The sequence below is a fragment of the Fringilla coelebs genome (assembly GCF_963513975.1).
Source record: "Fringilla coelebs genome assembly, chromosome: 9".
In the NCBI taxonomy this organism is placed as follows: Eukaryota; Metazoa; Chordata; class Aves; order Passeriformes; family Fringillidae; genus Fringilla; species Fringilla coelebs.
The window spans coordinates 22,345,750-22,360,019 of record NC_140067.1 but is presented as its reverse complement, the minus strand read 5'-3'; the positions used below and the strand labels follow the sequence as shown (position 1 = coordinate 22,360,019).

At 44.7% G+C, this 14,270-nt stretch overlaps 1 protein-coding gene across 2 annotated transcripts; it reads left to right on the top strand.

Moving 5' to 3' along the window:
• Positions 1–777: 777 nt before the first annotated feature.
• On the top strand, positions 778–13,916 carry LHX9 (LIM homeobox 9; the record flags this gene model as incomplete). 2 transcript variants are annotated; one of them, XM_084211029.1, is made up of 5 exons in its annotated part: positions 778–951; positions 2,645–2,847; positions 3,611–3,966; positions 9,184–9,386; positions 13,860–13,916. In XM_084211029.1, 5 exons carry the CDS (start codon positions 778–780, stop codon positions 13,914–13,916), a joined length of 993 nt encoding a protein of 330 aa, XP_084067155.1. The 2 variants fall into 2 exon arrangements, with proteins under 2 accessions (XP_084067155.1, XP_084067154.1); XM_084211028.1 differs by lacking the exon at positions 13,860–13,916 and adding an exon at positions 10,544–10,801.
• Positions 13,917–14,270: the final 354 nt, after the last annotated feature.

Below are 14,270 nucleotides of genomic sequence, written 5' to 3'. Positions count from 1 at the left end.
TGCCCGGCGCCGGAGCTCCTCTTCCTACTCCCGCTGCCGCGACGGAGCCAGGCACGGCGGGGCCAGCCCGAGCGGCCGCCGAACGGAGGTTCCCGCGGCGCGGCCCGGGGGGAGCGGGGCCCCGGGGAGGAGAGCGGGCCACCCTGCCCCTCGCCAGGCGCCGTCGCCGCCAACTCCCGGGACTCCGTGTTTGGGGGAGGTAATAAATCCCACCCCACCCACAACCCCGACCGTAATGTTTGTCACTGCTTGCCCATCACTAGGGGTTGAGAGGAGTATGACAGGTCTTTGTTGTCTGAATAAAAATCAGTGGCAGCTCAAGGGAGAGAACTCCTCCTACTAAATTATCAAAAATGGGCTGGCTTTAGTCTCTTAACAAATTGGACAGAGCTCCGGAAAGCAGTAGTCCCAAATCCAACCTACAGGCACTGGGAACTTTAAAGCAACCAGGGACTGCTGAAAATAGCACTTCTTTTTGCTTTCTTTGTATTCAAAACTATATCCTTTCCCGACTGATTCTACTGCCCCAGGTCCCAGTCTCTCCAGTCAGAAGCCCCCAGTTCTCCAGAACAGTAACAGATCCTTTAACTAGCTTTTATTATTTTATTTTTTTTAACTAATTATTATTACATTTTCTCCCCCTTGTTTGTTTTCTGCACATCTTCAGGAAGCCCTCAGTGCTTGCGCAAAGAGAAGCTCCTATTTGCAACCTTCCTCCCTGCGCTGTGCGCCTCGGTGTAAACATTTTGGATGATCTAAAGACTCTGGGGTCTGTATATGGAAATAGTGGGGTGCAGAGCAGAAGAAAATACTTGTCCTTTCCGTCCCCCAGCCATGCTTTTCCACGGGATCTCCGGAGGCCACATCCAAGGAATCATGGAGGAGATGGAGAGACGATCCAAGACCGAGTCCCGCCTGGCCAAAGGGGGACAGATGAACGGCCGAGATACGGTAAGAATGGAGCTGGCGCTCTTTGCAAGGGAATCCCTGCAAGCATGGACCCGCATCGGGACAGACCCCGACTTTGGGGAAGAGAAAGACGCTGCTTCCCTCTGTCCCTTCCCTGTCACCCCTTGCTTGTGGAATCCCTTCCGACGCTCCCTGTAAACCCACCCCTAACGCTGGGTGCTGTGCCGGCCAGGCTCGGTTATACATTTGTCTAATCCATGTCTCTGCGTGTGCTCTCTGGATTAGCGGGGAATCTGCTCTAAACCGTAGCAGGACGGGGTTTCAGCCCTTGCGGCAGAGCAGCCTTTGCCCCCGCGACTGCCTGCGGCCGCTCTGCCCCTGCGAGCAGAGCTGCAGCTGGAGCTCCCGAGGTGTGCTTTATTTTTATTCTGCGCTTCTGGCACCTCCTAAATTAAACCTCAAACCGCGACTACTTACTTTTCGTAACTGTCTTTGGTCTGAAGTGTGTGGTTGATACAGAGGCACCGTTCTCTCTGAGTGTTTTGCCGGCCGACTACTTTGCTTAGAAAGTAACATCTCCTCTTGACTTAGTCAAAAGGACCAAAGTTTTCGAATATGTACTAAGGGATGGCGGAGAAATCGAGTGTCACGCTGTGCTTTGTGCAAAGCGAGATCTCCCTTTCTCCAACTTGTAGGGCTTCCGCCGATCACGCATAAGGCTCTGCACACAAAGTAACGGCCTGGAAAACTGCTTTAAGGTTTTGGGACATAGAGTCCTTTCCCCCTCTCTTAAATAAACTTATGTTTTGTTACATGAGGATTTGCAATGTAAATTTAACTCACCTTTTCATTGCTAAAAAGGAAAGAGAGAGAGGAGCACAACTTCAGATTGAAAAAATGAATGCAGAGTTGCCACTTTAAAACAGTTGAGACTTTAGAACAAGATGTTTGGGATTTTTTTTCCCCCTGTAACTTTATCAGCAAAAGCTGCCTCAAGTGTCACGGCTGAGCTTTTGTCTCCGCCGTCCCTGCATCTCCCTTTGTCCCGAGCGGCACTCCTCGTGGGGAGCAGATCAATGGGAACTCGCAGAAGTTTACTGAGAAAAAGATACTGATTTGAGCTGAAACCAGCCCGTGCCACCGTTCTGCCCACGTCCCTGGACGGGCTGGTGAGCGTTCATACTCGCTGCTCTTTACACCATCCACCTGTCTCCTTTCTCTTACTCCTGTTTTAAAAGGCCTATCTTTCTTTAGAGACGCGGTTGCAGCTCGTTTAAATACGGGTGAAAATTTGCCATAGAATGAGTGCAAGCCTGAACCCTCTGCCATAAACTTTAGGAACAGCAAAGCGGTATTTTTCTACTTTAAAACGCTGTTCCTGTGAAGTGCTTTAAGATTACAACGCTAAAAAAACCGGGGAAGATTCAGACTTTAAGTTCAGAACCTCAGAAAAGAATGGGCTCTGCTTTTTCTACTGCGGCCTAATCCTTTGCTTTCACATATTGAAATGACACAAGATCGTAAGGAGAGGTTTACTGTGAATCACGGTAAACACTTTACTAGCGGATATGGTCCCGGTTCCCCCTTAAACTTCCCGCCGGGAGCCAGGAGTTTGGTCCCAGAGAGCCGTGCCTTTGTACGAGCCCCGGGCCCTGCGCAGGACCCGTTCCCAGCCCGGCCTGCCTGCCTGCCTTTCTCTCCCTGTCTCATCCCTTGTGGTGTGGTTGTTTTGCAGAACATGCCCCCCATGAGCCCCGAGAAGCCTGCTTTGTGTGCTGGTTGTGGAGGGAAGATCTCAGACAGATATTACCTGCTGGCTGTTGACAAACAATGGCACCTCAGGTGTCTTAAGTGCTGTGAATGTAAACTGGCTTTGGAGTCAGAACTCACCTGCTTTGCCAAGGACGGCAGTATTTACTGCAAGGAGGATTACTACAGGTACAGCAATCAGTCCTCATGGGTTCAAAACACATCCCCTCAAAAGGCACTGTGAACCGAAACGCTCTTTTCTCCACACGGGCTTTCAAAGGTAGCTTTTCGCAGTCAGCGATTCCTTAATCCTTAGTCCCCTCAGAAAAGTCTCGCACGTTTCCAAACTGAACGGGCCGTCAGGGGACGCGCTGACTGAGCATGTGTGGCGGTGCACAAACAGGCAAAGGCTCTCCCGCTGCTCGGCGGTTTCCCTCCGTAAAGACCCGACCGAAATTCCCCTCTGGCCGCAGCTGGCCGGCTTTCCCGAGGGCCGGAGCCCGCCGCCCCGCCCAGCCCCGCGGCCGGGCCCGAGGAGCGGGCCCCGCTTGTCCGTGTTACAGCTGTCCCGCTGGCCAGCGCCCCGCGGCTCTCCTCGTCTTGACAGGAACGCCGGGAGATCGGGGGCCGATTCCCCCCGCTCCGGCCCGCCTGGCCCCGTGCTCACGGGCAGCGGCAGGGCCTTCGCCAAAGACCTGGGAGAACGGGTCAGCTCGGCGGGGAGGGCGAGCCGCTCCCCCTGGGACCTCAGGGCCGGTTCCCTGAGGCTGTCCCGACACCAAGCGGGCCAGGGGCCACAGCCGGTGTCACGGGCCGTCCTGGGGCCGGGGGCGGGGGGCGCGACCCTGTCGGGGACAGGCTCCCTCACGTGGCCGGGAGGGAGGGCGGGAGGCACCGGGGCGAGCTCTGCCTTCGCCGTTCTAGTTGATGCCCACTTTTCTGTTTCCTTCAGAAGGTTCTCCGTGCAGAGATGTGCCCGCTGCCACCTTGGGATCTCAGCCTCTGAAATGGTCATGAGAGCCAGGGAATCGGTTTATCACCTGAGCTGCTTCACCTGCACCACCTGCAACAAGACTCTGACCACGGGCGATCACTTTGGCATGAAGGACAACCTGGTTTACTGCAGGGCCCACTTCGAGTCCCTTTTGCAAGGAGAATACCCCCCTCAGCTGAGCTACACCGAGCTGGCTGCCAAGAGCGGAGGGCTGGCCCTGCCTTACTTCAACGGCACTGGCACGGTCCAGAAGGGGAGGCCCAGGAAGCGAAAGAGCCCTGCCTTGGGAGTGGACATCGTCAGCTACAACTCAGGTGGGAAACACACGCCGAGTCTGCCTCCCGCTCCCCCGAACAGAGCGTTCTCGGGCTTCCCCTCAGCCAGGCAGTGCGTGAATAACTCAGCCAGGCCAAATCTTGCTTAACCATTGGAAAATCAAACAAACAGCCCTCTGAGGGTTGGAACATTTGCAGGAAAGCTAACAGCAGCCCTCCTCAAAGGCTGTCTTTGCCTATTAATGTCAAACACCCAAACTTAGCCACTTCCCAGGGTAAAGACAAAAAAAAAAAAACAAAAAACAAAAAAAACCCAACAACAAAAAAAAAAAAAACCCAAAAAAACCCAAACCAAAACCAAAACCAAAAAAAACCAGAAACCAAAAAACCCTACAAAACCAAAAAACCCAACCCAACCCAAAACCACATTTCTCTGCTGGAATCTCAGAGATGCAGTTATCATTATTTATATTTGATTAGGTAAAAAATCCCACCACTTAAACCTCAAATTAGGAGTAACCAAATGAATCAGAAAAAATAGAATAAAAGTTATAGTATATGGTTCCTACAATACCAATATAGTATGCATATAACTCAATTTATATATTGAATTTATAGTGATTAATTCTTCAGGCTGAATAATTCTGTTTTACTGACACATAAATGATCAAACTGTACAAGAGGTCAACGAATAAATGTTGTTTCTTGTAACTAAACCGTAACAAATGTAATTAAGGAGAATGATTTCTGTTCTCTCAACAGTAGGAACGAACAAGTGTTGCCCTGTATTAAATATCCTCTATAACTCCAGTCACTTGACTGCCCAAACCGTGTATAAACAGCGCTAGTGGCCAGAGGTAAAGGGTTTTCAGGTATGACCAAGCAGTTGAGGCAGAGTTTCATTAGATGAAGGACGAAAGCAGGAAGGGTAAATACGAATTGGCAAACTCTCGACACCACAATCGTTTTAGAGAAACTTAAGCTTCCCATGGACGGTAACAGAGGAAAGGAAGCCGTGGGAAGCAAGAGTGAGGCAAGGTGTGCTTCCCCGTGAAGCGTGGAGCCGTCCCGGCTGGGGCAGGGAGCCGGGGGCTCCGGGCCCAGGGCTGCGGACCGCTGGCCCCATCGGGGAGCCGGGAGAGGGGTCAGGGCCTCCCCTTCCGACAATCGCGGGTCGGTAACAGTGCACCGCTCTCGGCCCGGAGCTCTCCCTCCTGCACCAAGTTCAACCCGCTGCCACTGAGATCCATAAGGAATCTTCCACCGCCCCCCTGCCCTCCCCACCCCTCCCCCGGCACCTCCTCTGGGGCCGCTCGTGAAACGGCCTTTAGCTGGGAACCAGGGAGCTGTGCAAGGCGATTTCATCTCCTCTGATGCGTAGACCTTGGAGCCAGGGTAATCACTGCGCTAATTGTTCCTTGTTAATTGAAGATGACATTGGAATCCCTGGCTACGGAGCGGCTTCCAATCAATCCTGAAAGCTGCTAAAGAAAAGGGAACCTGTAGCGCAGCCAGGATTCATTTAGACCCAGCTTCCAATGGTGGATTTCCCGTGTGCCCACTCTCCGCTCTTGTCTCTATCCCTGGTCCACACAGCATCACCCGATTTCCCAGATTCCTAAAGGGAAATAATCCTAGGGACAATTTAGCGTTAAAATTAGAATCAGAAGTTATGGTAAAATGAAGAGTTGTGGAAATGATAAAGCTCCCCTTAAACTTCAGTTCAGGACTCAAGAGAGACATTATTTGGGAATGCTGACATAATCTTTGTGTGCTGGTCTTAAAGCCCCCCTTCTTTACAACAACGGGCCATATAAGATGTCCCATTGACTCCAAATCAGATTAAAAAGCACCACCCATCATGAAAACACAGCTCATTGCATTGAGAACCCACAGAATCCTCCGGGCAACGGAGAGAAAAAAGAACAAACCAAAACAAATCAACAAACGCTATGATGCTTTGGACTCAGGTGGCTGAGAAATCTCTTCTGTTAGGGCCGTGATTTTATTCTTTTTTATAAGCATTATCTAGCTATGTCCAGGGTTGACACATGGTCTCGAGAAAGTTTGCAGCCAAACCGTGCCTCCGGTGCAAACGGCTCCAGCACATTTGACCCGCTGCGCCCCAAATCCAGGGGGAGGAAAGCGAATCTGGAACAGCTATGAAATGAGTTGCAGTAGATGAAACCGCTTCTTGAGAGAAAAAAAAGTCTCGAACTAATTGGCAGCCGCTTCCCTACACACATTTTTCGTTCTCTGCCCTATGACTCAGTAACTGCTCTTGCACGTAATCATTTACAAAGGGCGAGCAGTCCGCAGGAATTAAATGTCGGACGTACGGCTGCCGCCTTCCGAGGGAGCAGTGGGCCCGCAGCCCCCGGCCGCGGCGGGCGGGCGGTGTCCGGGCCGTGTCGCGGTGTGCCGCCCTGTCCCCCGCGGGGATGGGGACAGGCACGGGCACGGGCACAGCCCTGCCCCGCACACCGGCCCTGCGCCAGAGCGCACCGAGCCGGACACCGCCGCGCCCCGCAGCCGCGCCCGCAGCTCCTCACCCGCGGCACTCCGGGGCTGGGGGCACCGCGGCCGTGACCTCCCCGGTAAGCCGAGTTCCTTCCCGAACAGTCCAGCCGCGGGGTTCATACCATGTGCCAAGCCGTTATGGAAAACGACCCCGAGCTTTAAAAACGAAAGTCCGACGGAGCCAACAGTTTCACCCAGCTGAGCATGAGCATGTGCGTATTCACAGCCATCCAGCAGGCCCTGGCTTAGATTTGTGTGCACATTATGTTACAGGGAAGCTGAGCCCTGGTCCAGAATGGAAAATCAGACTCTGCTGCAGAATCTACAACAGCTTTTCTATTCTGTATTTTGTTTGCTAGTTTAATTTCTTTTTCACAGCTCCTCGGTTGTAAAGTGGAAACACAACAATAAATAACTCAAAATGTTATGAGGTAGAAATCACTCACACTTGCAAGCTGTCTGGAATTAATGTGAAAAATTGAAGAAACTATTCAAAAGTACTTAAAACATTCAAGGCTTTCTCTATATTACATCTTATATCATATAATTAATATATATTTTAAGGGAAACTGTGTTGACTTAGAGCTTAGAGGATATGGAAATAAGATGGTGAAGAAGATTTCCTTAGGAAAATATTTTACACATCTGTTCCTCAAAGAGCTATTTACTTTATTTCATTATGTGTGTCTGTGTGTGTGAAGAACTATGAAGAGTTCACTTGAAGAATTCTTGGCAATAAGAATCAAACTGTTCTAGCTCTTTTAAAAGCAAAAATTAAACAACCCTCCAATCCTGCTGCAAAGAAATAAGCGGTGTCTTGCCTGACTTTGTGCTTTCCCTTAGTTCTCCAGGAGATAGTTTAAGACTCTGCTCTAGGATGTGGCCAAACCACACAACACTGTATAAAAGAGAGTGAGCTATAATCATTGTATAAACCATTGTATTGTCTGAAGATACTTGGAGCCCTCTTCTCATTTTCTCTTGAAAATAAAAACCAAAATAAAGTAGACCACCGACAAAAAGAAAAAGAAGAAAAAAGAGTACAGAAACAAAGGCAGTAAGCAGGACAGAGGAGCCTGAGGAAGTTTGTGTTGCTGCTGTAAGCCTGAGTGGCCCAAGAAAAACAACACAAACAAGCAGTTTGCAATGCTGAAGTAAAACCTGAGGATTGAATTCTGGTACTCTGATTTATGTCAGCTCATAAGTTACAGCCCACGGAGTTTGACTGAAGGCAGTGTGATTGCTTGTGAAAACAAGGAGTAAATACAATCCAAATCTGGTCTGAAATTGTTTTTAAGGCAACTTTCAACTCCTGGTCTTTTCAGAAGTGTCAGCTTACTTTGTTTGAAAGTACAGATATACTTCTTACCAAGACTAGGAGCAAAGCTAGCTATAATTAAATATTCACCTGATTTTCTGTCAAACTGTTGTCTTACCAGCATCTGTTCATGTTGACTTGTCTTATAATTCAAAAGAGAAAACACCTTCAAGAAGCTTTTTATTTTCTTGTGGTTTCAAGTTGCTTTGCCTGTTTTCAGCACTGCTGACATCAGTCTCTCTGTATTGTGTGCCTTCCCTCTTTCTCTTCTCTCTCTTTCTCTCAATTAGGAATGGGGATCAGCTAGGCCTTGTAAATAATCCAGTAACTATTGGAAAGCAGTTCAAAAATCAAAATGAGCAACTAAGGAAACTGTCTAATTTACAGACATTCTGAAACATTTTTAATTAGCTCTTCTTTAATTAATATTCCCGGCTATGATGACACCATTAATTTTCTCCTCTGTGACCAAACTATCTTTATAAAATGAGATCCTAGAAATTACTAACCCTTTTGTTTAAGCTGAAAAGAAAAGCACAGATGCATTTCTTACTTTTCTTTTTGCTAATGCTGTAATTTCTTTCTCCGATATGAAGTAATGGTGCCACCATCCCCAAAGAGCTGAAACCCTTCTTTACAATTCACACCCAAAACTGTGTAATCTGAAACAAACTTATCTTTCCCAGACACTTCAAAAATACTGAATCAGGGAAAGAAGAGAAACTTCAAGTTTTGAGCCCCTAGCTGCTTGCTTGTAGAAATGTCCTAAACCAGTACTAAGACCTACTGCTGAGTGGGACTGGGGGCCTTGATGCAAGTGCTTCCTGGAAATGTTTTACAGATGAAGAGCTTCAAGCAGTTCATATAAACTCCCAGGCAGAGTCCAAAAGCATTCATTTTATCAGCAAAAACCTCAGCTTTCTTGATGAACTGTCATAACAAACTTCCCTGCTGTACATCTCTTTTTATAGGTGCTTCTGATTTGGGGGAAAAGCTCAGGAACTTTCAAAATACTGGTTTGACCTTAACCCTTCTCTCAAGCTAAGAATGTTTCAATGAGTAAGATTTCAAAATCTGAATGAGATTTCAAATGACTCTTTGAGCGCCCAAAGCAAAACCATCACCACAGGGAAAAGACTTGTTTGAAATAAATGCCAAAGGAAAGAGAACTTTCAAAGTCTGCCCTCAGTAGGTACAGGCCTGGGGGACTTAGGATAAGGATAGGAAATGACAATATTCTGGATCTCTTTTGGTCCCATCAATTATCACATCTGTACTTATCCTTGTACTATCGTAGTCCCTTCCTTCCCGCCTTCCTTCCCACCTTCCCTCCTGTTGCTCAAGATTTTTGCCTTGATTCATTTATCCTACATGATGCATGACCACTAACTCCTTGGTCCACTCTGTTTATTTGACAGGTTGTAATGAGAATGAGGCAGATCACCTGGACAGAGACCAGCAGCCTTATCCCCCATCCCAGAAAACAAAGCGCATGCGTACCTCCTTCAAACACCACCAGCTTCGTACCATGAAGTCCTACTTTGCTATCAACCACAACCCAGATGCCAAGGACCTCAAGCAGCTTGCCCAGAAAACAGGCCTGACCAAGAGAGTTCTGCAGGTAAGAAGCCACATGACAGGCTTGACAGAATTTTCCCCTGCTAGTCAATAGCCTTTCCCTTATATGTAACTATAGCAATGTATGTAGAAAGACTTTTGCTGGGTGTGTCCCTAGGGGGTGTGCAGAGGGGTATGGTGTTACGTGGCAGCAGTGCCAAACGTGTGTGCCTTATTGCCCCGAGGCAGCCAAACACCAAACTGTGGTTTATGATTAGCTGCATCCTCACCATGAAGAGAATGTCTTCAGAGTCCACCCACCCGGTAGATCTCCTGGGGTCGGTAGTCTCTCTGTGGTGACTGCACTAAGGATAGAGGTGGCAAATCTACTGATTTTATGGGTGAAGCCTTTGGGCTCCCCTGAAGGAGTTAATGTGGTCCCTCAGTAAGCAGATCCCTGATGTGTTTGAAGTAAGCTTTGACCAATATGATCCTCCAGGACCAGCTGGGTCCCCCTCCCAATGCTTGTTAGATGACTGTTTTCCTTAAGGGCCAGCATAGTCAGAAGTCCCTGTGAAGGACAGCCTAGCAAATTATGTTAAAAATCCCTATATGGTCTGTGATAGCTCAGCGAAGTTAAAATGAGGTGTGTATTACATGCAGAGTGCCAAAGAAGGGCAGTGAGTGAGGTAGAAGGAGAATCTATTAGCGGCAATTCCTGTCCGTGTTACATGTCACCTCAAACGCTGCCAGTGAACCTTACAGAACAGAAAGACTAGATGACCCATATCAACAATCTGTAAGACAGGGACGGTGTAATTACCCCTCCTTCCTCTTCAGCTTTTTCAAATAATCAAGGCAAGCTTTCAGCCTTGGCAAAAATCTGCTCACTCACTCTTTGCTTCAATCTTTGTGTGTCTTGACCTCAAAGCTACCCAACTCAAGAAACACTATGTGGCCATCAAGAGAGTTGCTCTCTTTGGGTAAGTGAGCAAGCAGATTTTTCTTGAGGCTGCTCTCTGAGGGCTGTAAGCACCTGTAGCACTGGGCCTGTACACAGAAAGTCAGTACCACCAGTAGCAAGAAAAGCTATAGAATGACTTAGGTGATGTGCCACAAAAAAACAAACATCAAAAATGAATTTAAAAAGCGAGAACAAAGACAAAAATAAGCAAAGCAAAACAAGCATCGGTAAAGAAATCCATTGGGATTGGTTTGCAGGTTTGGTTTCAAAACGCAAGAGCCAAATTCAGAAGGAACCTTTTGCGGCAGGAGAATGGGGGTGTCGATAAAGCTGACGGCACCTCGCTCCCGGCACCGCCCTCAGCAGACAGCGGCGCACTCACTCCACCCGGCACTGCGACCACTTTAACAGACCTGACCAATCCCACTATCACTGTAGTGACATCAGTGACCTCTAACTTGGACAGCCACGAATCCGGGAGCCCCTCACAAACTACCTTAACGAACCTTTTCTAACAGTTCCTTTTTTTTTTTTAAATTCTTACTCTTCATTATTATTATTATTATTATTATTATAATTATTATTATAATTATTATTATTTTCAAGCCTTTTTAAAAACAAACAAACAAACCCACAAAATATTTGGGAAAATAAACAGCTTGATGTGTAGCATCTGCAGCCACCTGGCAAATGAGTTTGAAGTAATATGTTGTTATAATATACGAACATTTATTGTTGGTAAATTGTACTCAAATTCTTTAAATTTATCAAATGACTGAAGAGAAGGTGATGAATCATTCCAATAAGTGCCTCTTAAAATTGTATGTTACTTATTTCCAGAACCTTGAAAAAAATTGATTGTTCTCCCCCCCAAAAAAAAGAAGACTATTCCTCCCTGATAACCAGATAAAAAACATTTTAATTATAATCAAAAGAATGCTGCTTCAGGATTGTATGTTTACTCACAGCATTTAAGAACCCCAAATTCAATTTTATTTTCATAATGCATCCAAAAGTTTTGTACTATTTATTTTTAAATGTTGCAAAATAAATACAAAATGAAGTAGAATAATCATGGAAACAGTCAGACTGGAAGTACCAGTGCTCTTTCTTAATGCAGTAGTTGCAAGCCTGCTCCTCCCTGAGCACTGGGGAGTCTCACTGGGATAGCTAAACGCACCTCTGCCAGTTCTGCACCCAGCTGGGATGTCCTTGGCCACCACTGAAAGCCATGCCTGATGGAGGACTTGGAGAGAGACCCAGTGATGAGAGCACGTGTGGGTGAGGATGGCGGGACCAGGCCGTTGGTCTCCAAATTTGTGCCCCACATTAAGGAGGCAAGATCTGGAAAAAACCCTCCAGAGTGAGCTCACTCCTATAAGAATGTCATTAAAGTAACAATAGCAGAGTAACAATGCAAGTGGAGAGTCCTTCTAATCTGAAATGTTGCCTAGGGAGGCGCTTTAATTTTTGTCTGTCAAGGAGCTCTGAATTTTTGTAATTAAAAAAGATAAAAAATTGCAGTTGGCTACATGGCTTCGATGCCGTACCTCCAAAGAAAACAAGAGGTTGCCCAGTTACTTTAGGGAGCACAAAAATAATTTTCAAGAAGGTGCATGCATGTGTACTATTCAAATGAACTTTTGACAAATCCTACTTTTTTTTTTCCAGGGAAATGGAAATAAGCAAAATATAATTTATTAAGATGTTTAAGGAAAAAAAATTTCAGTACAATTTATTGATTACTATTTTGAATTTTCTTTAGATGTTTCCTGAGATTGTATCAGACACTTTGTTTAACACAGGAACTTAAAATCTTTAGTTCATTAATATCTCTAACACATACTTTAACTTTTTAAACTTTGTATAAAAGAAAAAAATGTTAGCAAAAACCACACAAAACCAGGAATTGGCAGTGAATAACTTCAAAGCCGATAAACTCAGAAGCCTTGTGGATGCTGATCTGAATACATTTCTTAGTTTACAATAGTGATCTTTCTTTTTTTAGTTTTATTTAAGCTAAAAGTCTGAATGGTCTGGGCAGTGGTGAATGTTCATTTGTATCCTTTTATTGTAGTTGAACACCAATTAGATTGTGGAGAGTCTCAGAAACAAAAACAAACAAAAATCAGTCAAGATCTATGTCTTGCTTTTAGTGGATTGTTGAGAATAACTTTGCACATATACCCCACTTTTTAGACACCATCAAATCTCTTTTTGGTGGTCAAAGTGGCTATTTAATATATTTTAAAGGTGTCCTTTTTGGCTGTATAAATGTGTGGTTACATATTGACAGTTCACTGCCCACATTAAAGTGCATTATTGTAATTTTTGCTCAGGGTTTTTAGAAAATTAGCACAGAAAAGTAGCTTATTTTTAAAAAAGATGACGGAAGAGATGTTAACACTGTAATAGAAGAAAGGTGTGTTTGCCATTATATATTTAGCAAGTATGGTTATCATCTTCTATGGATATTGAATCTTGACTTTTCCTGTTTCTATTACCTTATGGGCATTTACCACTAACCAGACCAAAAGACCTTGGTAAGGCTGAGATCTTTATTAATACACTTTTACAGGTAAAAATATTGATACTTATAAATTTTGTTCTTTGACAGAACAATATATGGTACTAGAGATCTACTTTATTAAGTAGACTAATTAAAACTCAGTTCTACTATGTGCCTTATGATATACCTTGGGAGTAAGTTTGTGAAAAATCAGGATATATGTGTTGTTTGTTAAATTAACTGTTTTAAGCCCTTTTGACACCTCACTAGTTTTGTACTGTTTTACCTCTTATTTCTGAAACTCTTTTTATGGTGTATCCTGTTAGAGGGGACAAACATGTCATAGAAAGCAGTTGTGCACTCTTTCAGATATAGTTGATAAATCCAATAATCTTATATATTGAGCTTCGTGTTTATAGTACAGTAAGTGGTCTAGCAAAATTGTCCATGTTTCTTTGTTTATTGATAAATGCATTGTATAGAAACTATTTCCCCTAAATATTTATGGACCAAACAATTGTGATATATCCTATTAAATTTGTGTGAATAAACCATTTTGAATCTAAGGAGTTTTATTTCCCATCAGTTTTTGTTGGGTTTTTTTTTTTTGGTTGGGGTTTTTTGTTTTGTTTATTTTTAAAAATTTAAGGTCTACATGTACCCGTGTGTCTCTTTGCTTTTATGGTACCTATGAACAATTGGTATTAAACACAGAAACACGGCCTTTTAAATATTTTAAAGTACAGTTCCTTCTTAGGTTTTCAATTTCTTCATATTCAATGTATATGCTACTGCTGGTGCAATTTAGATTTTAGCCTTTTAACCTCCTTTTTTGAACATGCAAAGTAATGCCCCACTGATTTGATACTGAAACCCTGTCTTAGCCCTCTAAAAGAGCCAGAAAACTAGGAGCTAAAGTAATTGCATGACAAATATAACCTAAATAGTATGATGAAATGAATCAAGATTTAATGCTAGGTATATTGAGCACAAAATAGAATTGCAGACCCCGAAAAGCCAGGTTGCTCTGTAGTTTAATAAATTGTCACTATGATTTCTTTCAGGGAGAACAAATCATGGGGCATTACAGCCAAACATCCCGACGTTTGAAAATTCCCTAAAGTATTAAAAGAAGGGGAAAAGTTTGATCGGAAATCCACTGCAGTGAAGACAAAGACAATATTAGGTTATGATAATCATACATTTAAAAATCTATTGAGCCAAAAAATAAAAACAAAAGACTCGATGTCATTTCCTGAATGTTAACAAAACATACATTATTTTATGTGTCTAATTAACAGAACTGAAGGCTTCAACAAATTGTGTGGTATCAAAAACAAATTTAGAGAACCTATGTATAAAACCAGAGCAACCTGGCAGCAATCTACCCAGCCCATATTCGAAGAAACCTTTTCTTTAAAAAAAAAATCACATTTGTCAAGCACAAGTACTTGTAAAATAAAATCTGAGTGCAT